The sequence below is a fragment of the Lissotriton helveticus genome, chromosome 1_1 (genome assembly GCF_964261635.1).
Source record: "Lissotriton helveticus chromosome 1_1, aLisHel1.1, whole genome shotgun sequence".
NCBI classification, from domain to species: Eukaryota; Metazoa; Chordata; class Amphibia; order Caudata; family Salamandridae; genus Lissotriton; species Lissotriton helveticus.
Genome location: NC_136057.1, coordinates 910,449,049 through 910,475,628, shown reverse-complemented (window position 1 = coordinate 910,475,628; position 26,580 = coordinate 910,449,049). Strand labels below are relative to the sequence as shown.

At 44.5% G+C, this 26,580-nt stretch overlaps 1 protein-coding gene across 3 annotated transcripts in view; it reads right to left on the bottom strand.

The window, feature by feature from the left end:
• The window catches only part of TBK1 (TANK binding kinase 1), a 428,747-nt gene that overhangs the window by 357,357 nt on the left and 44,810 nt on the right, over positions 1–26,580 (bottom strand). For all 3 annotated transcript variants that reach the window (XM_078676127.1, XM_078676137.1, XM_078676146.1), the window contains exon 2: positions 25,555–25,672. In XM_078676127.1, coding sequence (XP_078532253.1) covers positions 25,555–25,641 — 87 coding nt within the window. In that variant the 5' untranslated portion in view covers positions 25,642–25,672. The remainder of the gene's footprint in view (positions 1–25,554; positions 25,673–26,580) is intronic.

Genomic DNA, 26,580 nt, shown 5'->3' with positions numbered 1-26,580 from the left:
TAAGAGAACCGAAAGGGAGATTATGGACTGCTGCTTCTTACCTGCTATGATGTCACAAAATGTAGCTTTCACATTTCCCTTTTCGGCTGTTTTTCCACATCAGTGAAGAGGAATCGGGCGGACATACATTTCTCTTACCAGCTGCCCATATTATTAGAATACCAGCTGCCCATATTATTAGAATAAACAAAGGCAAATAGTGCTACAACATAGTGTATGTGCTTCAGAAGTGAACCATTAGGCAAAGCATCAGAAAACGACAGATGTAGGAAGAACAAGACCCCAGAGAGGCTTTGTCAGATAGGCAGCGAGGCTGTCCTGACCGGCACTCGTTGAACAAATCCATTGGGCATGTACTTCCACATAGCCTCGGACTGTCCTGTTACCCAGATTTCTGGGGGTGGGTGGAACGCACACTGGCAGGAGCTTTGAGCAGACTCATCTTACTTAGCACTAAAATAGCATTGCTGGGTCTACTTGAGGAATGGGGTGGCATTTGTCAACTCCAGAAGCTTGTAGGGATGGGTTGCACGCTAGCTAAAAGATATAGCTCACGAAAATGGTGGGCAGCAGCAGGTTGCTCCTTTTCCCAGTGGGGAAGCAGAAAGGATCATTGCTCTATTGTGGAGTTTGAGGTTTACACGGCAAGAGGCTCCCTTAGAAATATGAACAGATTTGGAATCTGTGGCCGGATTACTCAGTCACTAGACACATATACCATCGCGGGCTACTCCTTGGTTCTCCAGTGATCTGTTAGAGCAAAAGCTTTGCTGTAAACAGGCAGAGAGAGCCTGGAGAAGGCACTACTTGGAACCTGATAAACTGCTTTACAAGCAGTCTCTGCAGGAATATAAAAGGCAGATCAGGAATGCCAAGGCAAAGTATCTGGAGGACACTCTGGCTAAGGCAGCGAATAAGTCCCAAGCCCTGTTTAGAATAGTCAACAGCCTGCCCAACCCTACCTGCGCCTCGAACACTATCTCGGCGTCTCAGGAGCTATGTAATTTTTGAGGAAAAAATCAGGAATATTCTGACGGGACTTTCGACCCCCAGTTCGATTTCTTCCTCACCTTATTCTTCATCGGACCTGGTTCAGGTTTTGACCCCTGATGCTGTCAGGGAAAAAACAAAGCAGCCTCAGCTGTCTTGTCTTCCTCTATCTTCCTTGGAGGATTTTTGCCTGCCAGCCAATAGTGTTTCTTCCGGTTCACCTCTTGACCCTTTACCACACAAGTTCTGGAAGGTGTTCCAGGCGGAGCTGTTCCCCCGCTTCATTCCATCTGCTGCCAGTCTCTTGCCACAGCCACGGTTCCTGACAGTTGGAAGCTTGCAGTGGTTTCACCTCTGCTAAAAAAAGCTACCTTGGACCCCTTGTGCCCGGCGAACTACCGGCCCATTTCGCTTCTACCGTTCTCTGTAAAAATCTTAGAGAAATTGGTCACAAGAGTCTTGTCTAGCTTCCTTGAAACCAACGCCTGTCTGGACGTGGCCCAATTTGGGTTTAGGCCGGCCCATGGCACTGAGTCCGCATTGGTCGCCGTTGTGGACACCCTTCGTTCGCGTGTCGACATGGGTAGAGCAGCATTTTTGGTGCTGCTCGACATGTCGGCCGCGTTCGACGCGGTTGACCATGCGGTACTGATACATAGGCTGCGGGAAGCGGGGGTGTCTGGCCAAGCCTTGGACTGGTTCATTTCCTTTCTTGATAACAGACAACAAGCCGTGGCTTTACCACCCTTTCGGTCAGCTGTCAGAAAGGTGAACCAGGGTGTGCCCCAGGGCTCGGCAATAAGTCCAATCCTATTCAACCTATATCTTCGTCCTTTGATTTGTTTAATTAAGTCATTCGGCATATCAGTCATCAATTATGCCGATGACACACAACTTATTTTTTCTTTCGAAGGCGAGGATGCGGTTTCTAAGGATACTTTCCACCGGTGTATGACCTCTACTGCGGACTGGTTGCGACAGAACTCGCTCCAGTTCAATGGTGTAAAAACTGAGGTTCTTCACTGTTCTTTGGATCGGCTGCCTCGTCCTCTACCAGAAGAGTTCTGGCCCACTTCTATTCCTGGTATTGTGACGGCCGCCGACGCTGCACGCAATCTTGGGGTCCTATTTGGCCCTAGTCTTCAGTTAGATGCATTTGTCAACAAAACCACTGCGACATGCATGCTACTGCTCCGGACTTTACGAAAAATTCTTCAGTTTCTCCCCCCGGCAGCTAGGATTGAAGCAGTGCGTAGTATCATCCTCAGTAGGTTAGACTACTGTAACGCACTGCTTCTAGGGTCTCCTAACATTTTGATCCTGAAGCTGCAGCGGGTTCAGAACATGGCGGCTAAGCTGGCCCTCTCCCGCCCACGCTCTGCCTCTTCATCTCTTGCACTTTTTGATCTTCATTGGTTGCCGGTGCAGCAACGGATCTGTTTTAAAGCGTCCTGCCTTGTTTTTAGAGCTTTGCACGGTCAAGGGCCAGTGATGTTGCAGGATCTATTTTCTTGGTACTCCACTGCCAGAGTTCTTAGGTCTTCATCGGCCTTCCTGGCGACTGTTCCAAGGTTTAAAAGGGTGAGGATGGGTGGCCGCTCATTTAGCTTTGCGGCTGCCAAACTTTGGAATTCCTTACCGCTAAGGAGTAGGCAAAATTTGTTGTACTTTTAAAAAGGACCTTAAAAGTAATCTTTTCCCAAGGGGGGGCGTAGGGTGGATACATACTGGTAGTGTTGTTTTGGGTCATAGCGACAGGATACCCTTTAGGTGACAGCCGCGCTTAATAAGTATGCCAATACATACACACATATATACCCGACCCCATCACAAGCCAAATTTCTTGGATAGGACATATTTGCACCTCAGGTTCGTAGTTGGAAGCACGACAGACCTGGGAAGTGTGTACCAAACCCAGTCCAGTGTTGACCCAATGTATTACAGAGTCAGAAATTCACTACGTCAATTGTGTGACTCCCATATCATATGTCATTGCATGTTTCGTGGTTAATGTACACCGTCAATATAAAGTGATAGGAAAAAAATAAAGATATGCCACCATCAGAAGTACAGTATTTAGTGTTGCACCTGGGACGACCTATAATCCAGCACCCAACCTCAGTGCCTCAGGTCTAGTTCCTCTTTCTTTCCCACCTATTCTGTCTAAGCGTTCAAACTTTGCATAATATTTTTGGACTACTTCGCTAACACGGCATTACGAAGTTCCTTTATTTGCCTAATTATATTTTGTTGCTTGTTCAAAGCAAGAACCGGTGTCTGTACCTTTGGCGAACAAAGTGTTGTAAGTACTGCAAATAATTTCCTAAAACTATTGACAGCCGTTTCAAAATGGGTATCTGCACGAGCTGTGCTTCTAGCCTCCCTGTCTGTGGACTTCTCTTAGGTTCGGACACACCACAGCGTGCTCGGGATTGCATGAACAGCAGTTTGGGGTAGTAGTCGTCGAATGCATTTTTCCAAGGCATTGTGCAGTATTTATCAGAAACTACTGCTTTATAGGGGTACACTAAACAGTCATTTATTAAATTATGTATGCCAGAGCTTTAACAAACCAAAGGTTATGCAACACGTGCGTCAACACTAATAACGAAACTCGTGACTGAACATGGCCTGGGAGTAAACGTTATCCACGCGGTGGCACGCTGATGAGAAGTCCACTTTCGGTTTCCTTTCTGCATGGGAAACACCTTCCTTGCAACATCTCCATACAAATACCCCTGGTTAGGGCAAGCACTTTTTACAGAGAGACTACAGAATGTGCTTTTTCGCGTTTTTTTGGTCGAGTGTTTTTTTTTTTTATTTAATGGAAGTGTTCAATTTTAACTTTTAGATTGAAAGTAAACTCTGGTCATGATCCACTAAGTTAAACTAACCGCACTGTTTTTTGTTTCTCAAAGGGCAAAGGAAACGTACTTTCCTGATGGTTGCGTGCTTTCACAACGTTTAAAATCATGTCTTTTCCGAGGTCGACATAAACCAACATATCAGAGATCATCTCTTCCACTAGTATCATAATTTCAACTGTGGAACATGCAAGTTAGCAAAAAAATGTATATTCAAACTACCAACACCGAAGTAAGTGGGCTTCAAACACAAGTATCTTTTTCCGTTTGAAATTCTGGGGAGTGAGTGATTAAAACTAGAAAGAGTCAAGTGGTACGTATTTGAAAGCAGGATGTCGTTCCAGATTAGAAAATTTAACTAGTGTGTTTGCTAATGCACCGATGTTTTTTATATGAAACATTTTACAATTTCTTCAGGCCAAATGTACCATGGTGGAAATTCCGGTTATTTAGAAGCAAATGATTCCTACTGAATCAAATTGCAGCATACCATTTTTTGAACTTCGATCAGGTATCTCAATCAGAAAAAAATATGGGGCTGATTCACCAAGGTAAATAACTTAAATGTAAGTTTACGTCCAAAATTACCTAAGGTCGATTGCACTTAAAACGATCTATAAAAACATTTAAGCAACGGTAGCCTTAAAATTCTCATGGTATCGCCTCTCGAGAAGGTGGAGATTCTTACTGTCAATACCTATATCCAGACTCTCTAACAGACAACAGAGCACTCTCTGTCTCAGCACCTAGATTTTGCAATTTTTTGTCTCTGGGCCCAACTCCGAATCCTGCCTCAGAAAATCCGGCAGAAAAATGATGAAAACCAGGCTTTTAATCTAATAAACCAGGATTCAATCTATAGATCCTTCACGGTTGACTATTTTCTTTTAGGCAGAGTCACAGAGTTGTGCCCATAAAGCGCAGACTATATGTATGTGCACTAAAAGAGCATTTCGCACATGAATAGCTAGGAACCATTAACTTAATATCAGCCTAATCTGGAAATACAATTTCGCTCGAATATGCCCATCCAAAAGTCTCCTATAAATACAAGCACTGGCAAAGGCAATCGGTCTGCCAGCCTTTTAGCTTTTCAATGCTGGTTTATCATGTTTTCGTAAAATACAATGTTATGGGAGTTTTCTGGGCTCTCGTCAATATTTTTTTAAAACAGACATTGCCTTAGTCCCTGGCACTGAAGGGAACTGCTTTGTGTGTGGATGTGCTCCTTCTAAAAGAATAGAATGCCATTACTCGTGGCGTGGGCCGACCCACTGCCACAAGCTGTATGCTATAGGAGGTGGAAAAAAACATGAATAAAACACCAAAAGATGAGGTGGGCTGGCTGAAAGCCCCTATAAGTATAAAGAAAGAAAGAGAGAGAGAGAGAATACTCATACACACACAAAGAAAAGTTAAAGTGGCATTATAGTTCGATTAATAGGTCAGTGGCAACATTATCGTCTTGAACTCAAGACCAATAGACATTCACTAGTTATAGTTAGCAGAGCTAACTATAACTTGCACCCCGCCATAAACTGATATGACCCCACATATCAAATCACCCACAACATATTCTATGACATGATTTATGACATCACTGATGGCATCTAAAATGACATCACTGATGACATCATTCAATGAGTGTGTTAGTTTCTTTTTATAATTTGCATAGTGGTGGGTAACTACTATATTACTTTTCTACCTAAGTTTGCACAGCTTGTGTTCAGCTAATGGATGTAAATGTTTACAAAACGCATGTGCTCCTAATGCATTATAGGTGTGTAGAGGTATTGAACATGTTTTACATCTTTGTATTGAAAAGTAAATGTTTGCAGATGGCAGTTGATGACTTGTGGCCAGTATGTTCCACACCAGTATTTTGCTTCTGCAGAGAACGTTTCCAACAGGGTAAAGATTCTACATAGTAGATACTAAGCATTGTAGGCTGCCTTGAATTGTCTAAGCACGACAATTACTACGTAACATACTAACCTAAGTGCCTGTGCTTATTTTGCTTAAGAACATGGGCTATCTGTAAAGTTTTCACAATAGTATGAAGGCTGCCGGTAGTATGATCTTTATATAAATGAATAAGGGTTCTGCACTCGTGTTTATGTGCTATTTTTAGCGTTTGGACGATAGGTGTGCAGTACCAGATTAGTGCCTGCCCACTATTAAAATGTGTATGTGGCCCAGTGTTGTAAACCACTGGGACTCTGGTATGCACTACATAGAACAATAATCCTTTAAACCATTTCGTTTATTTCAACGTGTCGTTATATCAAAAAATTCTCAAGTAGTCATCAACTATATCATTGTTTAACAATGTTGTAATTCTCACGATTGCATGAAATCATACATGACTCAAATTTCTCCAAACACAAAATTACAAACACAAAATATAATGAAAACCCAATGCATTTCGGGGCTTAATTGCCCCTTCGTCAGGGGTCTGTGAAAAAAGGAATACAAACAAGGAGAATATTAAATTGTGAACAATGTGACATCTTTAACTCTTTCAGGCCTTGGTTATTTTAAGCAAATAGTGTTTCATAGACACTACACTTTTCTTAGCAGATACTTTTTTCTACTCTGTGGAGTATTTCTCATGAGAGTTTCGCTTTCTACAAACAAATTCAATTCTCAAAGTAGGTTCAATGACCATAGTAGGGCATTAATTTAGGAACAGACGTTGAGTCTCTTGATAAACTTGGTTTTCTCCGAACAGTTTAATACATATTGAACACCGTGTGTTATAAGGGTTCCCCATATACCTGTGGTTGATTGTTTGTGCGAACTAGGCTACCTATGAAATTCATGGTACAGGGTCAATAACACAGGCACATAACACATGCTTTCTACACCCAAGGGAGTTGTGTCTGTGGTGGCATTAATGATGCTACATATGATTCCAAGCTATTGTGTACTTAATATAAGGCCTCTAATGCCATACTAGTTTATACAGGAATGTGTGCAAAAGAAGATTAGATGATGTCATCAATGAGGTCATCAGTGATGCCCCAGAGATATCTGATCCGCTTGCAGCCAGCCAACCTCACACTAGACACGGCCTTTCGTTTCACTCTGCGCAGGGCTATTGCTTGTGCTTTGGTTTGGCCTGTGATGCAGCCAGGCCTTGCTTCCAACTCCCTGCAGGCAGCTCATCCCACACTGTGTACAGACTTTGGCCGTGCACAGTGGTTGGACAGAGGGCTTGGCCTAGTGGCAGGCCCAGAGGCCAAACCCCAAGCAGGCTGCCAACTGCACATCGTGCACAGCCTTTGCTTAGGGTTGGTCATCGAGCCTCGGGGACTCCATCCCCGGGGTCAAATATAATAAAACAGGGGTGGTATGGCCACCCCTCCTTGAGCCTTCTTAGGCCCTGGGGATCCCATCCCTCGGGCCATACCAATAAAAGAAGGGTGGCTGTGTGCCCCCCCCCCCCCCCCCCATTGAGCCCCATTTGGCCCTGGGGATCCCATCCCCCAGGGCCTTACATCTTTTAGAGGACAGGGATCATGTGGGACCCCCTCCCCATGCCTCTTTAGGCCATGGGGAACCAATTGGCAAGGGCCTTAAGTATTTTACAGGGGTGGCAGACCCCGAGTACCCCCTTCCAGAGACTTATTAGGGCCTGGGGACCCCAACACCCAGGGCCTTTTTTTTTTTCTTTTTGTTTTTTAAAGGGGGTGGGTGGCCACATGGCTCCGCTTCCCTGAGACTCATTATTCCCTGGTACTCCACCCCCAGGGCCTTATGTTTTTAAAAGGGGAGGAGGGCCAAGTGTGCCCCTCCCTAGCCTCATTGGGCCCTAGGGACCCAATTCCACCAGGGCTTTATTTTATTTTGTTTTTTAAAGGGGTGTCGCACCCTGTGGCCCCTCTCACAGAGCCGTATTAGGCCCTAGGGACCCCAGGGCCGTTCTTTGGTTTTTTTTTAAAGGGGAGGTGGGCCTCCTGGCCCCCTCCCTGAGCCTCATTGGGCCCTGGGTACCCCACCTCCAAGGCCACGTGGCCCCCCTCCCTTTCTGGCAGGTGGGCCCCCTGGGGCCAATAATGGCTTGGGAGGGGGCCACATGTACCCCCTCAATTAAACAATGAAGCCTGAGAGTCTGACTCCGCTGAAGAGAATTGGACCAATGAAAATAAAGCACCCTGGACTAGTCCGAATACTCCATTTATCAATTGCCACTCCAGCGAGAGTCACTTGAGCCTCTTGCAGACCCAACCGTCCAGATATACAGCATAATAGTTTTGACCCTTAACTTCTATTTTAAAAAAAATACTTAACAGATTTACACCACATCACAAAAAGCACAATCCACGGACCAAGATCTAGCTTCCTGCCAAATTTGGTGTAATTCCTTTGAGAAGTTCTGCTGTAGATCTTCAGAAGTTCTGCTGTAGATCTTCTTAAAAAAAAAAAAATCTTTGAAAAATGCATGGGGTTTTTCTGTTTTGAAACCCCGCTTTTCTCGGCCCTGAAACTTTCCATATTCGAACCATGCAAAAAAAAGCACAGTTTGGGAAAGTTTTGTGGAGCTTCGTCAAACAGTGCCAAAGTTATTAGCAACACGATAAATACATTTCCTATGGGAATGCTGTCCTAACTATAACTACCCAGAGGCGACTGCACTGGGATATGGTGCTATATAACATATATATGTAGATGTAAATATATATAATACTTACTGGCGGTTGCCAGTAGGTAGTTATAGTTAGAACCATGTTTCTATAAGAAAAGCGTTGTTTGACTTACCTATGTATTTGGTACCATTTGATGAATCTTCACAAAATGTTCCAAGACACTTGCCTTGGTCCCCTTCCAAGAGAAGTTTTGGCGTGTCCCAGGGAGGGGGGCCGCACTTCCAATTACAGAAGAGGGCAAAACAGGGGGCAGAAAAACAAGTAGAAAAGGCAAATTGGAGTGCAAAACATTAGCAGAAAAGGCAAAACAGAGCAAAGGAGGGCAAAACAGGGAGCACACAGCCACCCCCACACTCACTCAAAAACTCACACACCCACTTAAAAGACCCAATGAGACATTCCTACACCTACTCACAAACCAATTCAGAGACTCATGCACCCACACACAGACTCACCCAGGCTCATGCACTGATTCAGACCCACTCAGAGGCTCATGCACCTACTCACAGACCCACTTTGAAACTCACGCATCCACTCACAGCCCCACTCAGACTTATGCACTCACTCACAGACCTACTCAGACACTCGAAAACCCACTCACAGACCTACTGACACATTCATTCACACATTCACGGTCAAAGGTTAGTGGTTACAGTTAGGAAATACAATATTAAAAAAAATGAGAAAGTCACTTAATAAACCAAAGGTTACAGGGATGTCGTAATTAGGAAACAACATTAAAAAAATGTAGGGACATTATAGTTAAAAAATACAATTTGAAAAAAACTTAGAAATTTACTGACAAAAGCAAAGGTTACAGGGAAGTTATAGTTAGGCTCAGATAGGACTCGTACAAAACCAGTGAAATTCAGCAGTTATAGTTATCTGCTGCGCTAACTATAATTTACGCCCCCACAATGCACTGCTTATGACCTCACGTATTACATCACCCATGACATGGTCAGTGACATCACTGATGACATCTCAAATGACATCACTAATGACATCACATTAAGTAGGTAGAACTCAGGCGGACAGCACAGATAAATAAAGTATATAAGAGAAGAAACAGCCCATGTTACGAATTAAAAGATAAATAGTTTTAAAAAAATAAGGTGCACAATACGATTCCTGGAGAGCTGGATACATGCCAGTTTTTCAGGATTACTTCTTACCAGTGAAATTAGTTCTATTTAGAATTATACAATGTTACATTTCTGATGTGGAAATCCTTTAAATCTGGTATGGATCCAGCCCTCCAGGATCTACACTGAACAACCCTATTTTAAAAGGTTAATATTATCGGCATGCGAAAGTGGCTGTACATATGCTGTAAACCAAGCCTTCAGCACGGCATGCACAAAAGCCTGGGAGGGAACATTTTATGTCAATCTACACCACAAAGTGCGGAAGGTGCATCTCATTAGCTATCATCAAGTAAATTAATGAAAACAATACTCTAAATACTAGCCACCACGGATCACAAAGACATTTTAGGGCTGGCATTAGCCAAGTCCTTATGACTGTACTAAAATTATGTTTAATGTACTTACATACAGGGACTTTCAGCCACCTCTCTTTAGCCATTGGTCTGTTGTCTCATTCACACATTGCTTCCGCCCCCTACAGCATTTAACATGGGGCAGTGGGGCAGTCTATTTAAACCTCTTGTTAACTTCACTTTGAGTGTCTTCATTTTAGACTCTCACAAGGAGTAGATCTGAAAACATGCTAGTTCACTTCAGTGCCAGTGTTTTTGTTTTTACTTTATAATTACTTTAGTGTTGCCTTAGTGTTTAGAGCCTGATGCTATAGCAGTATGCTTCTTATACACATTCCATCTTTATGACAGCCCATCTCCTGGCAATAATGGTGGTGCAAATGCCTTGTGGAATTTTTTGCTATTTTGACTGCTTCCATTTGACAGCATACCAGACTATGTCCGTTTGAACTGTTCGGTATCACATCATCCTCTTTGTCATTGTATTTCTCTCCTTCTTTCTTTCATTCTTGCAATTGTTTTCCTTTTCAATTCCTTTCCTTCTTGCTATTATTTCCCTTTGTCTTTTTTCCTTGCTTTTTCTTTTTCTATCTTTTCTTTCTTGCTTTTCTCTTTCTTGCTTGCTTTCTATTCCTTCTTTCTTGCTTTCTTGTTTTTCTTTCTCTCCCCCTTTTTTCCGCTCTTTTCTTTCTCTTTCGCGTTGTTTTCTTTCTCGCTTTCTTCCTTTTATTATTTCTTTTTGTTCCATCTTCTGTTTAAGCTTTCTTGCAGTCAATACCAGAATGATTGACCTTTTAGGTCTGTGTTAGCCAAGACCTTTTGATTTTATACTATGTGCATAACATGGTTAATTATAGAGATATGAGCTAGACTTCATCCATTAATCTGTGGTTGTCGCATTTTTCTTCCACCCACTCTAGCATGCATTTAGGGGCAATGTATCAGGCAACTTCAGCCATTGGCTGTCTTTACTACGAGTTACGGCATGCCAGCCTTTCATAAGGAATACACCCACACACAAAGTAGTTCGCTTCAGGGCCAGGGAGCGCTATAGTCATGTGTGTTTTTTTGAGACCGTAAAACTTGTTTTGCCTGTAGCAAGTGATTTTTTTTTAGATTGATGAGGATCCGGCCTCTTTCCAAAGTTTTTCAACATCATGACCAAAACAAGAATTACCAGAAGGCTGGAGAACAATGCCAGACCTATTGGCTTTACCAATGTGTGTTCTTGTATTGCACATAGATGTGTAGCTTTGATGGATCTTCTTTCAAATAAGATTAAATTAAATACCATTATTCAAAGCTTTCCAAGTATTACTGATGTCAGTTCCCATTGTCTTTTGTGATAATTCTTTCTTTTTGGGCCCTTGGAAACAACCTGTAAGGTTTTTATGGCACTAGAGAGCAAGAGGATCAAACCAAGGAATCTGACACTTCTGTTCAAAGCATCTCAAAAAAGCCATATTTTCAGACTTTATTACCTCAATAAGGAGTGAATTGCTGAGAGATGGCATATGGCTAAAAACAGTTTTCCTTCAAACTTCTCCTTCTGCACTTTTAAGAGCGCTTGGCTGAAACAACGCAGACGTCTGAAAACAATCGGAGTTCTTTATCTGACTGAAAATAAAGCCAGGGGTGTTGCTACAAATAGATTTATCAGCCACTGGAGATTGCAGAGAAGTAATTTTTGAGTGGATCAATTTAGGAACACCTGCCAGCAGCAGGAACTTACGCACCACTAAACACAGAGCATCGCTACAGTCAGTCAAGGAGAGATCATGATGGCCGAGATGCCAAGATATGTTCTCTCTGCAGTTAGGTAGGGTAAAATTTTACACATTTCGTGGCTCAGTGCAGATGTAACAGAGAGAGTAGATACATAGAAGCGTTCCAAGGCCTAGACTGTGACGGCCAGGGTGAAGTCTCATGCTGGCCTGCAAAATTGGCCAAAGCCTGACAGATGAGTAGATGAGCCGTTTCAAGGCCAAGCCATGAATTCAGTTTTTTGCAAGACCCAGTACATGACATTGCAGACAACGGTGTAATAAAACAATAAAAGATCTAAGAAAACCAGGGCACTGACTCCACCATAAGCCTCCATTCGAAGATCTCCAAGTGCTGCTAGAAAAAACGACTTTGTATACATAATGAAATTAAGGGAGTCTTAAAACAGGAAGTGCTCTGCCAAGCTGTCTCACAATGCAAGAATGTGCCATATGTGATGGGAAGTGTGGGCATGCATGCTTGTGCGTAAGAGAGTATTTGTGTGTGTGCGCAAGTGAATATGAATGAAAGTGTGAGACAGTGTATGGAGCTTATAAATATTTATATTGGGAACATAAGAGGTAAAATGTGGGATATGTTTTACAAGGTATTTTCTATTTGTCCACAATAGTACATTTCCGCAGTGGTAGGCCTTTGGAGAACTAATATGGAAGCAAATGCATAGAGAAACTGTAATAATTGTAAACAAATATTATTTTGATATCTTTCACTTTAAAACCTGTCGAAATTGAGTATGATGTATACAAAAGGTAGTAGATGCCCTTAAAGGCAGTCAAAGTTTGTGCATGCTGAAGTACTTTGGAGGATCAAGTGTATTCCATGTTCTGCTTTAAAGGGGAATCGGTCCCTCCATCTTCACTTTAATTTGAAAAGTTGCCTTCATTTGAAAATCTTGCCTTTTTGAGAACTAAGTACTTTGTCTGCCTCAGTAGGGTTCAAGTGTCATAGTGTTTATTACTTTACTGATTTCCATTTTGGGACTTTTTATGGTGCACAATCAACTAAGTCACTGAGGAGTGACAATAAACAGTTTTAGCCATTATTTCAGAGGTCAGTGTTCATTCAATAGACGAAAGAATAGGGTCCTATAAACACTCTGTGAACAAATGTGTTCCATATCTGCAGCCCCGTCCCCACCCCCCCTCTCAAACCCCCAAGTGTTAAAAGTTTATCCCCACATAATACTAAAACACACTCCAATGTAGTATCCTGGCTCCCACTTCATCCACGTCGAGAGGTTACAGCTCTCTTCAAGATATTATTAATACCAGGACACAGAGCCGGACTGGCAGTAGCAGGCATTGGGCGTTTTCCCTGGAGGCTGGAACGGTGAGGTCTGGTTTTAAAGCGGTGGGGGACGGTTTTGCAGCAGTTCTGCAATACTAACCCCCCAGTAAGAAAAGCAGCAAACAAGTGTTTCCAGCCTCCTGGGGCAGGTAGAGCTTCCCCAGGGGCCACATAGCCATCCGGACAACCTCCTCCTCTCACCAGGACTGGTTGGAGAAAATTCCCAGGGCTGACTTTAATTCCCAGTTCGGCCTTGCCAGGACACATGATATTAATTGAGAGCAGGAGAGGAAAAACACCAACACGGGAAAGGAGGAAGAGAAAGAACAAAAAATACAGACATAAAGGGACCAGCAAGAATGGAATATTGTGGTAGGCAGGTACCGGATTAAAAAGGCCTAACATGAATACAAGAATAAACCCTGGTATCTGGCGCTCTGACATTTTTGAGTGCAGGCTGCGAACCTCTGAGTAGAGCTTTGAACACAGCTCTCGTTCTCAGGGCCGGCGCAAGACACGAGTTGTGTGGGCAGCTATCCAAGGCCCCTTGTTCAGCCCTCAAACCTTGGGCCTCACAACTATGTTGTAGCATTGTGAGGCCACAGGAGGGGAGAAAGGGGGACCACCAATTCTATGGGCCTCGAAATAAAGTGTCGCACTGCGCGGAATAACGAATGAGTACGCCCCCTCTCCTCTCCTCTCCCCCCCGCCCACCTCACCCTGGGGCCTGAGGCCTCAAAGCGCTACACCAAAGCTGCAAGGACCAGTAAGTGGGCCCTCAGGCTGCACATATTGGGAGGCCAACAGGAGGTTGCCCTGGTAGAGAGATCAACCTTTGCATTTTGTAGATTTGGTCTGCAATTCGGGTTGCTCTCCCTGTATCCATACACAGGCACCACAGGACGCCCACTTTCACACATTTAGGTTCCGAGGCACTTTTAAACCTTTTAGCTTTTTATGAGATGTTTAAGAGACATACCAACTTCTCACTTCCCCAAGTAGTATCCAGTCATTTTTTTTTAATCACAAACTTACTCTCAGTTTTTACATGGACTAAAATACTCCCAATCTTGTCGAAAAGGAAGCACAGCAATATATTTAGAAGTGATTGCCCAACAGAACACAATTTGGCCAAATGGGAGTCTGGGATTAAGAAACGTGTATCCTGGTTCCAGGTTTTCAACTAGGCACTGCCACTCCCAGGGAAATTTTACTGAGTTAATGACACTGCCCAGCATTAGATTGCAGTGTTTATTTCCATCATATTTAGGTGAAGTGGTTAAGCAGAAATCAGATGTCATAAACTATAGTTGCATGGCTGAAACATATCCACTGTACAGGGCCCGTGGTAGTAGGTAGTTACTGGCAGCATGCGTGGTAGATAATGGGTATTTACCACTGGGTTTTTAAAGCGTAAAAAAATTAATTCCATTTGGATGCCAGAGTTGTTTGTTATCCACACTACTAGCTGAATATTTGCAATAGTAAGCAGTCAAAGCTCCAATATAGTATGAACAGTAATCACAATTGATACACTCAAATTCCAGCAGAGTTATCTTTTAAGATGGCCTGGAAGGGGATTTAGAATGAAACCCCAAAACGTCTGCTATACTATTCAAGGTATTTCTGAAGCGCAAGGCTACCTAAGGGCTTCCCAGTGCTACAACGTCCGCCAAGCTCTAAATCGTTGTATTTTCAGCAAACAAATACGTTTGAAACGGTTTCCGGAAACTGAGTGCATTTCTGAGAGCTAATAGTAAGGTATACCATAATTAGGGTTCTAGGTATGCAAACGAGCACCCTCCACTCCTGGCTTTCTTCACCCTAGGAATAGAGAGTAGACCTAAATTCCAGGATCTTAGCTCTCTCCTGGGAAAGTAGGGATGAATCAATGGGCCAGGCATAGAGCTTTAAACTGAATCAGTTTTGTATCGGTAGCCAATGTTATGTGGCTAGTGCGGATGAAGCTGCCTGATGCTGTGGAATTCCCAGAAGTCTCCGGACCACAGTGATTTGGATCACTTGGAGCTTTCTTAATCAAGGATAGTGGACTTCCCAGGTATAGGGCGGTCCCATAGTCTAAACATGATTTTACCAAGCCTTGTACAACCACTGTCCGTATGGGGGTTGGCAGTCAGCCCAACAGCTTACTGAGGGTTGTCAGTAGACCGATACAGCTTGACGATAGCAAACTTACTATGGAGGCTCAGGCTAGAAAGCTATCATTTATAACACCCAAGCTTTTTATTTCTGACTTGGGAAAGGGGTGTTCCCCGAGGGACTTGGGCCAGCTAAGTTCATTCCATAAGGATCGATTATTGCCAACTACTAATACCTCAGTTTTATCGCAACTGGTAGCCAACCAATCTGCAACTTGCTTTAAACTGGAATTAAGTTGGTACAATATTACTCATGTGTTAGGAGTTAGTGAAACAATAATCTGCCTGTCGTTCGCATACGACACCATAGAAATCCATGAGAACATAGGATATCTGAAAGTGGACGAATATAAAGACAAGCATTTACAATGCGATGGTTTTGCCTTTGTTAAAGTTAGAGCTATTGGCATTGCTCTTGACATTATTTTTATTTATGTTTTTTTTTAACATAAATAAATGGCATTGTCATTTACAATGCCAATAGCTTAATCTCTCGCAAATGCCACACACAAACACTCACATTGACCCCCCCCCACACACACACACCCACACAGAGCCCCCCACACACACAGGCGAAACCTAAAAAGCACTGTCATAGCCAATAGCTCGCGCCTGTGCAATGGATATTGGCTGTGCCCATATCTTTTTGTAATTATATAAAGCAGTGCCGTTGCTGTGCAGCATTCTCTTGACATGAAGTTTGAGCATTTTGCGTTTAGTCTGGTACCAAAAAGATCAATTTGTGGATAACTTCATTCCTGACAACATATTTTGAATGAGGTTTACACTTAGCTACCACTAGTGATTTTCATTGTAATATATGCTTAGCAGATCTGCTTGCCAATTTAGGAGACCTGGTAGGTATAGTGCCTGGCAGTCTTATAAGAAGCCAATGCCGTATTGCTTGATAATCCAGAAACATAATTAGGGATCTGGTACCACCATGTTTGAATAGATAATACACTGTGGATGTGTTGGCTGTTTGGATCAACAATCTGTTCCTGTCACTTTTTAGAAACAGGTTGGTTCCGTCTGCTCAACAGCGGGACCTTAGAACCATGACGTCACTTGGGCGTCTTGGTACTTGTTGCTGGAGTTCTATAAGCAAGAACAGTGAAGAAGGACAACACTTTCTAACTGTACTGCCCTTTACAGAAATATGGCCTACCCCTTAAAATATTGCCTGCTATGTAATGTTGCTGTAAAAAGCTCAATTGCAGAAAGCACTGGCAAGCACATTTTTAAGCTATGTGAAAGTCTTCGATTCTTTGAGCACATCGTATACTAATGGTATTGCTAATGGTTAAATATTAATTTGATTTCGCTACATACTGCAAGTGGATATATCTGTTTTGTACATAAACAGCGCGCATTGTTTGCTTTCGTTACGATTTTACAGTGTACACATTTTGTTTCTACTACTTTATTTACTTGAAATGGCATATCTTCAAGATAGTCGTGAGATTGACAGCAGCAGCTGCACAGTGGTATTGTAACGAGGCAGGAAGGGTGAGGGATAGGGAAGCGCTCCACGGAAACCTGGCAGACCAGCACTGTTATGAAAGTTTCAAAAAGAAGAAACAGCGACGCAGGGTGGGCATGCAGAACATGGGATAAATGCTGCATTAAAATGTAAGCACCTACGAGCGCCAAAGGGGAACACAGGCATAAGCAGGAAACCATGAAAACAAGCATTTGCAATGCAATAGGTCTCGGATTTATGAGAGTTTGAGCTATTGACATTGCATACGACAATGCCTTTTATTTTTGTTTTCGTTTTTTAAACATAAATAGAAGGCATTGTGATTTACAATGCCAATAGCTTAAACTTGTGTAAATTCAAGACCTATTGCATTGCAAATGCTTGGTTAGGACTTGTGCCCTGGACAGGGGGTCAGGGGAGTGATAGACCGGCATGACTAAAGCAGAAGGGCGTGGTAACAAAAGGGCAGGGGTGGAGACAGACGCATGGGTAAAGACTAAGGCCCGGAGAGAAACAGAATTGGAGGGGAACTGACAAAAGTGCAGGGGTGAAAGAGAAGCATGGGTAAAGATACAAATGTCGAGGAGAAACAGAAAGGCAGAGGTAGAGACGGAGGCAGAAGAGACGGAGGCAGAGGTAGAGACGGAAGCACAGGAAAGACAGGAAGGCAGGGCAGAAACAGCAGGGCAGGAGTACAGACCAAACACGGGTAAAGACAGAAAGACAGGACGGCAGGGGGAAAAGCAGAAGGGCAAGGGGAGAAACAGAAGGGCAAGGGGAAAAGCAGAAGGGCAAGTGGAGTGAAGGATGGGAAAGGTAGAAACAGGAGCCGTATTAACGACAGAAAGGCTGGGAAGAAACAGATGGGCAAGGAAAGTGACCGATGGGCATGGAGGAGACAGAAGGGTATGGGGAGAGAAGGGTATAGGAAAAACAGAATGTTGGGGGAAGAGACAGGCGAGTGGAGAATCATATGGTTGATGAAGAAACAGAAGGGAAGGAGGCAGTACAGAAGAAGGGCAGTAAGAAAAGGTTAGGGTATTCCTAGTTTCCATCCCATTCATAGGGGCTGCACGCAATTTTACTGTTCATGGGCGGGGTGGACTCAGGGCGTGCACGAGATCACACATGGTGGCGGTACGGCGCTCATAGAGCTGTGAACAAGGGATGTGCATTATTTTACTGCTTATGGACGAGCCTGCTTGGTGCATGCACCGGAGCACACATGCTAACGTGTAGATCGCTCACAGAACGGGTGACTGCTCCCGTTCACACGGGTTGCATGTTATTTTAATGATTATGGACGAGATGGAGTCAGTGCGTGCACCAGAGCACACATGGCGGTGTGTGCAGTGCTCACGTCGCGGTGGACGATTGCTCCCGGTCACGCGATCTGCACGTGTATTTTATTTTTTGTGGCGAAGTGTCCTGTGCTCAGAGGGAGAGGCAGGAGAGACCCCAAGGAGCACAGCACTCGTGAAGCAAATATGTACAGTATTTATTGTAGCATAAGGTAGCATGCAACACTATGTTTTAATTAGGACTTGACATTTCTCTGTGCAGACGATGGCATATGGTAGCCCCAGCCCGTCCTGTCCACCCGCGCGCCCCCGACACCACCTTGATATCGGTGTATCCATGGTTTCCCCCTCCCCCGCCATCCAGCCTTGGCCAGAGCTCAGCTGTTTCAGGCTGGAGCATTGTCTGCGCCGCGGAACGGCAAGAGTTAACCTCTCTGCCGCATCTGCAGCCTGCTCCACGAGTGACCGACGGGCTCAGAGCGCGGAGGACCCAGGCAGCGGGGCGAGGGCTCTGGATGCAGGGAGGACGGAGGTATGTCGCCGGGGGTGGGGGCTGTAGGTAAAAGCGCTATCACACAAATACAAAGCACTGATAGGCGCTATAAAGCCGAGGCGCCCTGCCACGGCCTGGCTGGCAGGGACGGGGATGTGTGTGTGATGGGGGGCGTGGGCTATGCCTGAAAGATCCCGGCGAAGGGGGTGGGTTGAGAGCCCAGCTGGGGGTCCGCTGTCACCTGCCGGGGGCAGCCGCACAATAGACAGCAGTGCTCTGATCCTTGCGGTTGTTGGAGTGAGAAGCAGCGGGAGGGGGGCGGGAAGACGGTAGGGGGGCGGGAACGGGGCCGGGGAGACACAGAGAGCGAGGCAGCAGTAGGGGGGCGGGAACGGGAGCCGAGGCAGCGGTAAAAAGCAAAAAAACAAAGCAAGCACTCACCTGGACTTCTTCCGGGTGCCTTCAATGGCGGACCAGATTCGGGGGCGTTCCCGGCTTTCGGCTGACGTCGCGTGACGTCGGCAAAAGCCAAAGAATCTCGGGAACGCCCCCGAATCTGGTCCGGCATTGACGGACAGGCCCCTCGTCCAATGGCTAGGCTCCATTTATGGAGCCAGCCAATGAATGACGAGGGCCGACCCAAACCCACACTACAGTTCTCATTAGGTTTTCGCCTGCGCGAAAAAGATGCGCAGAGTGCATCTTTTCGCCAGGCAAAACCTAACAAGCATTTACAATGCAATGGTTTCGCCTTTTGAAAAGTTGGAGCTATTGGCATTGTAAATGGCAATTTTTATGTATGTGTTGGTTTTGAAAATAAATAAATAAATGGCATTGTCATTTACAATGCCAATAGCTTAATCTCTCGCAAATGCGAGACCTATAGCATTTGCAATGCAATAGGTCGCGTATTTACGCGAGTTTGAGCTAATGATATTGCAGATAACCATGCGTTTTATTTGTTTCAAAAACCAAAACATAAATAAAAGGTCTCACACTGCGGTCTCTCACACAATGCTGCCTCTCACACACCATGCTCTCCCTAGAAGACTCACACTGCTGCCTCTCACACACCATGCTCTCCCTAGAAGACTCACACTGCTGTCTCTCACACTGCTGTCTCTCCTACACACACACATGCAGAGAGCGACACACACAGCCACACACATACAGAGAGCCACACACACACGTACAGAGAGCCACACACACAGCCACACACATACATACAGAGAGCCACACACACAGCAGCTAAACCCTGAGTAAGATTTAATTAAGAATCATCTTCTAGCCCCAAATGCCCAAACCAGCAAACTTTCATATTGAAATGTACTCACAGTACCACATTCACACTGTAGCAAATCAAAGTAGTACTAAGATCAGTTAACTTAATGATTTACAACTTTCCAGAAACGGAATAGTTTTACAAAATCCTGGAAACTGCAGCCCACTGAAATATATAAGTTAATGATGCCACACTCAAAATTATGTTCTATCATGTCTCACACATGGCAACTCTTCATGTATTGGAGAAAACGTATTTTATTACTTCAACTTTTTTTTATTGCCTCGCGTTGAGAACTGGTAGTGTCAGACGGCCTAAACAGGGCGGTCAACAATATGGATTAAAGGGGCTGAAACACACTAGAGCAAAAAAGTAGAGACAAGGTAATAGGGACAAACAGCTAACTGATGCTCATTTGCCTACCCCAACCACACCTACTTTGCCCCAAAAGGCTATCTTTGAAAGGAAGCCAATAATCTGGATTTCCGAAGACAAACTAAACCTAGACTCCCAAATTAGAAAACATTTTAGGTTCTCTCTCCTTTCATTTCCAGCGAAATAAATAATTACAGAAACAGTGCATGCCAACACTATCTGTGACTCCAGGACCTTTAAACTGCCTTATTACACATATCCAAAAAGCAGCTGTAAATCCACTGCCCCATATAGAGTAAAATGAACCTGTATCGCGAGATTTGCTAGGGATAAAATGGTCACAGATTGTCATCAAGAAGGGGGAATGCTATTCTTTGGAATACTTTTGAATAAATGCAATGAGTCTAGCTGTGAGGGGACTATTGTATATGTATTCATAGCTTTTCTGTTCTATGATGTGTGCTACATCGTATGTGTTTTTAATTGTACTTTTTAGATCATTCATTAATAGCCGAATAAAGAATTATTGATTGTGAGGGTGATGCGATCAACCTTGGAAATCTGACAAAGGGATACTCGGATTTTTTTTGCATCTACCCACACCCTTAAACATCGCCTACTAATTGCGCGGCTGCATATCCCCTCCTGCCCGGGTGTGATTGTTCTTCTTCCAGTTGATATTTTATGCACTACGCCAGGCAGCGATAAAACACGAGATGGCAGCGATAAAACACGAGATAGATGCGTCCCGCTTTCATCGATCAACTGTCCTCGTGAATAATCGAATCCAGCTCTAGCTAGCTCAGCAAAGCCGGCTACGCATCAACTGGTTTACACATTCGCAGGGACTTACCAGTGAAAGAGGATCATTTTCAGGTTTATTTAGGAGCTGGCGGAGCAATGGTTAACTTTTGCGGCGCTCTGCTATACACCTAAAACACATACGTAAAAACAGACAGAGCGCTGGTCAGGTGCAACACATGATGAAACAAAGAGGCCCAATTTACGAAGGAAACAGAGGCATAGCTATAGCTAGGTGTAAGGAAGTAGGAGAGCTTGAGTGAAGTCTCCCGCTCACACTTTAGAAGTCTCAAAGCAGTGGCGTAACGCCCTCCCCCTCCATATCATCACCAAGGGAAGGCATGAGATAGAATAGGTTCCCCCTGGAAGCAGCACCCCCTGCCCCGCAAAGGCCTATCTACTCCCCGTCTCAAAAATTCAGGAATTATTAAAAAAAAAAATGGAATGACAATATTCAATTTGTGAACCACGGATCCAAATAGGCATACACTGAAACTGACCAGCAGAAACAAAGGTAGGTAAACATTCCAAGTTATTGGAATGTGTAGGAAATAAGCATAAGTTAGTTGTTCGGCGCCCATACAGCGCACGCAAAGGGAAGGTGCGGGAGACAAGGCGCGCCTGCCCAGGGTCACCGGTTCCCTCCTCCTAGCATTGCAGCGCCCACCTCTAAGACTTACCCGCGGCGGGTGCACCGACTCCCGGGCGCTCTGCGCCTCTTTGTCCTCGCAGGTGAACTGGCTGAAAACGCAGCAGCAGGCGTCAATGGCACCAGAGGAAGGTTTGAAACAGGGGAGTCGGTCACGGAAACGAGTCCTTCCCTGCCTCTCCTCCCCTGTGAATACTGATCGGAAGGTAAAAATGTCAAGCGGGAGGGGGCGGGAAAGGGGGAGGAGAGACGCAGAAGACGGCCGGAGCAGGAAGGCGGGTGCCGGCTCAATGCCGGACCAGATTCGGGGGCGGGAGAGAACACGGACGACGGGAGGGGGGCGGGAGAGGACACGGACGGCGGGAGGGGGGCGGGAGAGGACACGGACGGCGGGAGGGGGGCGGGAGAGGACACGGACGGCGGGAAAGGGGAGGGAACGGGAAACAACGTAACTCCGCCCAGGGAAAAAATCTCGGGAACGCCCCCGAATCTGGTCCGGCCTTGACGGACAGATCCGGCACTCAATGGCTAGCCTCCATTTATGGAGCTAGCCAATGAGAGCCGGGGGACGTTCCCGAACTCCTTATAGTCAACAAAGGATTTCACCTGCGCTGAAAAGCTGCGCAGAGCGCAGCCTTTCGGCAGGCGAAACCCAATAAAAACGATGGGAGACTGAATAAAAAGGTCCTTCACTGATCTGAAAGCTTCTATTATTTAGGTAGTAGTCGAGCCATTTTAGTGTTAAATCAGTAATCTCAGATTCTTCCTACCTATGAAGTAGAATTGGATAGGAGACAGTAAAAAATGCTGCACTAAGAATAAGTAGAATGACTGTGGCTGATCCACCTTGGTCGAAGAAATTTTTCAACTCTTCAGTGGCCGCTAAGAGTGATGTTTCTGAGCTGCAATCAGGTTGGAAACCTGTGTGGGTAAGGGGCAGAATATTACAGGATTCCCCAAAAAATGGAGAGATGTTCGTTAATAAATGTCTTTAGTATTTTATACTCATGCCAGGAAGTAACGAAATTCGCTGGTAGCTCTTGCCTAGTGCAGGATCCAAGGAGGTTTTCATTTTTTTTTTTTTTAACATGGTCTGATGATAACATTTTTCCAAGCATCTGAAAAACCGCCGCTTTCAGTGAGTGATTGTAAATGTCAGTCACCACTTGAAAGATTACGTCTCCTCCCTTTCAGCAGCACGTCAAGAGGTGCCGGATTCAGTGGGGAGCCAGATTTCTAGTGAGATTAATAATATCATCCCTCCTAATTTTAGGAAAGATGATAATTCTACCTTTAACAAACCAGCCGGTGCGGAATAGTTAGTTATGGCCTTCCGTTCTGAGTCCCCTGCCAAAGTATCATAGATACTGCTAACTTTAATGAGAAAGTAATTGATCAGCATGTTGAATCATAGGATATGTGATTTATAGTTCCCCCTGCTCCCCAACAAACTTCTACTGATGTCTCTGCAAACTTAATGTGTCTCTGCAAGCTTAATGTGTCTCCCCAAGTGTCCTGTGAAGTGAAAATGGAAAATTGGCCACCCTAATTGGGTCTAATAGAGCTAGACCATGGCTACGAAGCTCAGGGGATGGGAGGTAATCCTTCCTATGCACCACAGTTCCCTTTTCCAACTGTAACTGCTTCTCAGCATTGTACCATGGCTCGTGCAGGAGTCCATGTCAGGGGGTTTGCCATCAGTAAAGCAGCAGAAGTGGTGGCACCAGGACTCATGGATGTTAGGGATCTAATGCCCCAAAATTAAGATTGTTTCACTGTTTAGCATCATTTACTTGCCTCGCGACCCGTGGTGCCATTACTATGCCACTACCCCCCTTCTCCCTCGCACCTCGGAGGCCTGATCCAAAACTGTGAGTCACAGGAAGTGCCCATCCTCCAAAGGGCCTTGCAGTCATGGTGCATTGCTGAGAAGCTCAATGGGGGAAGCCTCCATCCCTGGGCCTCGCAGCACTGGATCATGACTGAGGCTTAGTGAAGGAGGCCCCTCTCAGGGGTGTAGCGATCAATGGTGCAACAGGCACAATGCCACTAGCTCCAAAAGGTGTTATGAGTCCAATATACCCAAGATATGGACATATTTTACGTCCAGCCTGTGGAACGAGGACCCATATACCTTGCCTTCACCCTAGCCACAAAACCCTTATCACCCCACTGGTCGCTCTCAGTCATAACAGCAGCACTGCAAGTCCAAGAAGAGGTCTTCCATTCCCTGGGCCTATCAGCCATGGTCAAGTGCTTGAAGGCCTACAAAAGTAGGGTGACAGGAAGCAGGATTGTTCTTCATTTTAGATGTTTGTCCAGCATCCTACAGTAGGCTCCAGGAGGATGTAAGATGTCCAACTTTTTTTGCTTGCTAAGGGACTTATGCAGGCAAGCAGGATAATCAATAGAAGGCGTAACCCAAACAGTTTAACTTGGAATCCTGGAGCTGGCCAGCTCAGTGGGATGTCCCAACACTGACGTGGGAGCAACCACTGTGCAGAGGTTCAAGGGGGCCAGCATTTGTTAGCGCGGTAACTTGGAAGGAGGACTTGTACCACTTGAGGTGACTTACACAGGCCACTTTATTAAAAGGTTTACCTTTAGAGGTGCTAAAAAGGAGAAAAATAAAAACTTGGAACGATTCATCCCTGAACGAGCAGCCATGAACCTTAAAATCTTCACTTTAAGATAATGGCAGGTCAGTTGAAGAGACACTGGCAGATAAAGATGGAAAGGTTGCTTCTGTACTCGAGAGGGAGGGATAGGGCAAATGAGAGTGGATCCTGTTCTTCACTTTCAGACGATAGGGATTTGTTCTGGTCACCGAGCTCCAAGCCAAGGCGCGGTCTCAGGGTGTAAAGGCACTTCACAGGGCCTTGCAGCACTGAATCATGGTGTGAGCCCCAAAGGAAGGCCCTCCTTCCCTTGGGCCTCACAGACATGGTCCATAACTGCAAGGCTATGGGGATGGTCACACTCTGACCTTGCACTGCTGGACCCTGGGTGCGAGGCCCAGGGGAGGTGCCTTCTCACTTGGGCCTCGCAATTGTGATCAAGCACTGGGAGGCCCAGACAGGAGGGTCCTATGTTTATCTTTGAATACTTCTGCAATTCAAAGAAAAATTTCTTTTTTGTAATGTTTCTGTCTGCAAACAGGCACTTATATCCCCTGATCCCAGTCCACGATTTATTGCTGAGCTGAGACTTTTCAAACTGAACAGCCATATCTGTTCAACAGCGATCTGCTTTGTTTGTGTTGAGGTAACAACTAATCATTTATGTTATCCTGAAAGACAATCCACATACTATTACTAGAAATCTGATTGAAACTGTACAATAAATACCTTACTGTGTTGAATTGATGGAGCATATTGAACAGTGAAATATCCAGTCTTCCAGTTTCCAAGTTTACTTATTTTATTAGGGTTATTATCTATAATGTTATTGCTATACTGATATCTGCACCAGGAAAGTTGTTTCTTGCACAGTTGCTTCAATGATAGTCAATTGATGGCAGTTCCTATGATGTCACATTGTAAGCAAATTAGAGGAGAATCACACAGGGACCAAAAGCTCTAGAACCGCCCTGCTCATTCTTTTACAAACTAAGCACTGACAACAAGTAGGAATGTGGCCCCTTTACAGCAATATTAAAATGTGACCTCCAGTTGCAGAAGTTATCCTCTGCTAATAAACAATATCCTCTTGCACCATATGCATTTCCTTTACGTGTCTAATTCCCCATAATGTATATCTACAGAACCTATCATTTGATACTGGGTACTGCTTTGTTTCACAGCATGCATTATCAAATGCAATAATTATAGGTCATATTTGAGGTTATCAAGCACGGTTCATTGCTACACATGCAGAACACGCCGAGTGCACATTATGAGCTGGGTTACAGTTTGGAGCAGTTAGTTTGTACTCACCTTGTTGCGGCCTCGATAGACATTGGCTGTGGCTCCTTGCCCGAGAATATCAGACACCAGCCACAGGTAATTTGCTGTACTCTGCATGGCTGCGCGTGCCAGCCTCTGTTCATTCACACTAGAAGAGAACGAAAGCACATGTAAACAAGGTGCACTGCTAATTTGTTTCCTCTTGGCAACACTAACCTCAACAGAATCGGCCTACGCATGTATTTTTCTCACCTTGTGACACCTACTACCACTGTTACCTATTATTATAAGCTTTCTGTGTGACTATTACCCTTGATAGAACCGTTGCTCTTCTCCCGCGGACAATGCAGATGACCTGCTGAATCTGACAAATACCAGCCGAACCTGGTGTTAACCCTATCCCTGCTGATTTATTGCAGCTTCACTGCAGGTGTTCACATTCCTCCTTAGTAGCATCACTAAAGGTTACAAACATTGGTAAAGCCAACAGTTCTAGGGGTGATGTGCTCAAGCTTCATATCTGAATCTCCTCTTATTAAGTAAGGAGGGTTAATGGGCAGCAAAGAAAGGATCCTGAACTTTAATGGTCATCCCAAAAAATACGAAAACCTGTACAAAAAGACTTTCCCAGGTCTCATTATTCGTAGATTTATTCTAATAATATTACAAAATGCTAATGTCAATTAGTTAAGGGAATTAACATAAAACCAAAATCGTAATAGATGAAAAAAATGCCTTGTGCATTTAAGAAAATAAACAAGCACAGGAAGTTGTGCAGTGGCAATCAATCATATTAATAATAGAATAATAATAGAAAAAAGGCCTAAATACAGGAAGGACCACGAGCATCTGACCCTCTTTAAGCAATAAGCAGCAAGGAACAGATTTCTGGCTCTCTAGTAGGAAAGTGAGAAATATTTAGCTGTTCTCCCAAAAGCAGTTCTTTTTTGTAATAGTCTGGATAATGGATAACTAGAGACGACATGTAAATGTTTCTTAATTATTGATACGACTTATTTTTACTAGATGCACAGTTTTCGAGAGAAAACAAACCCA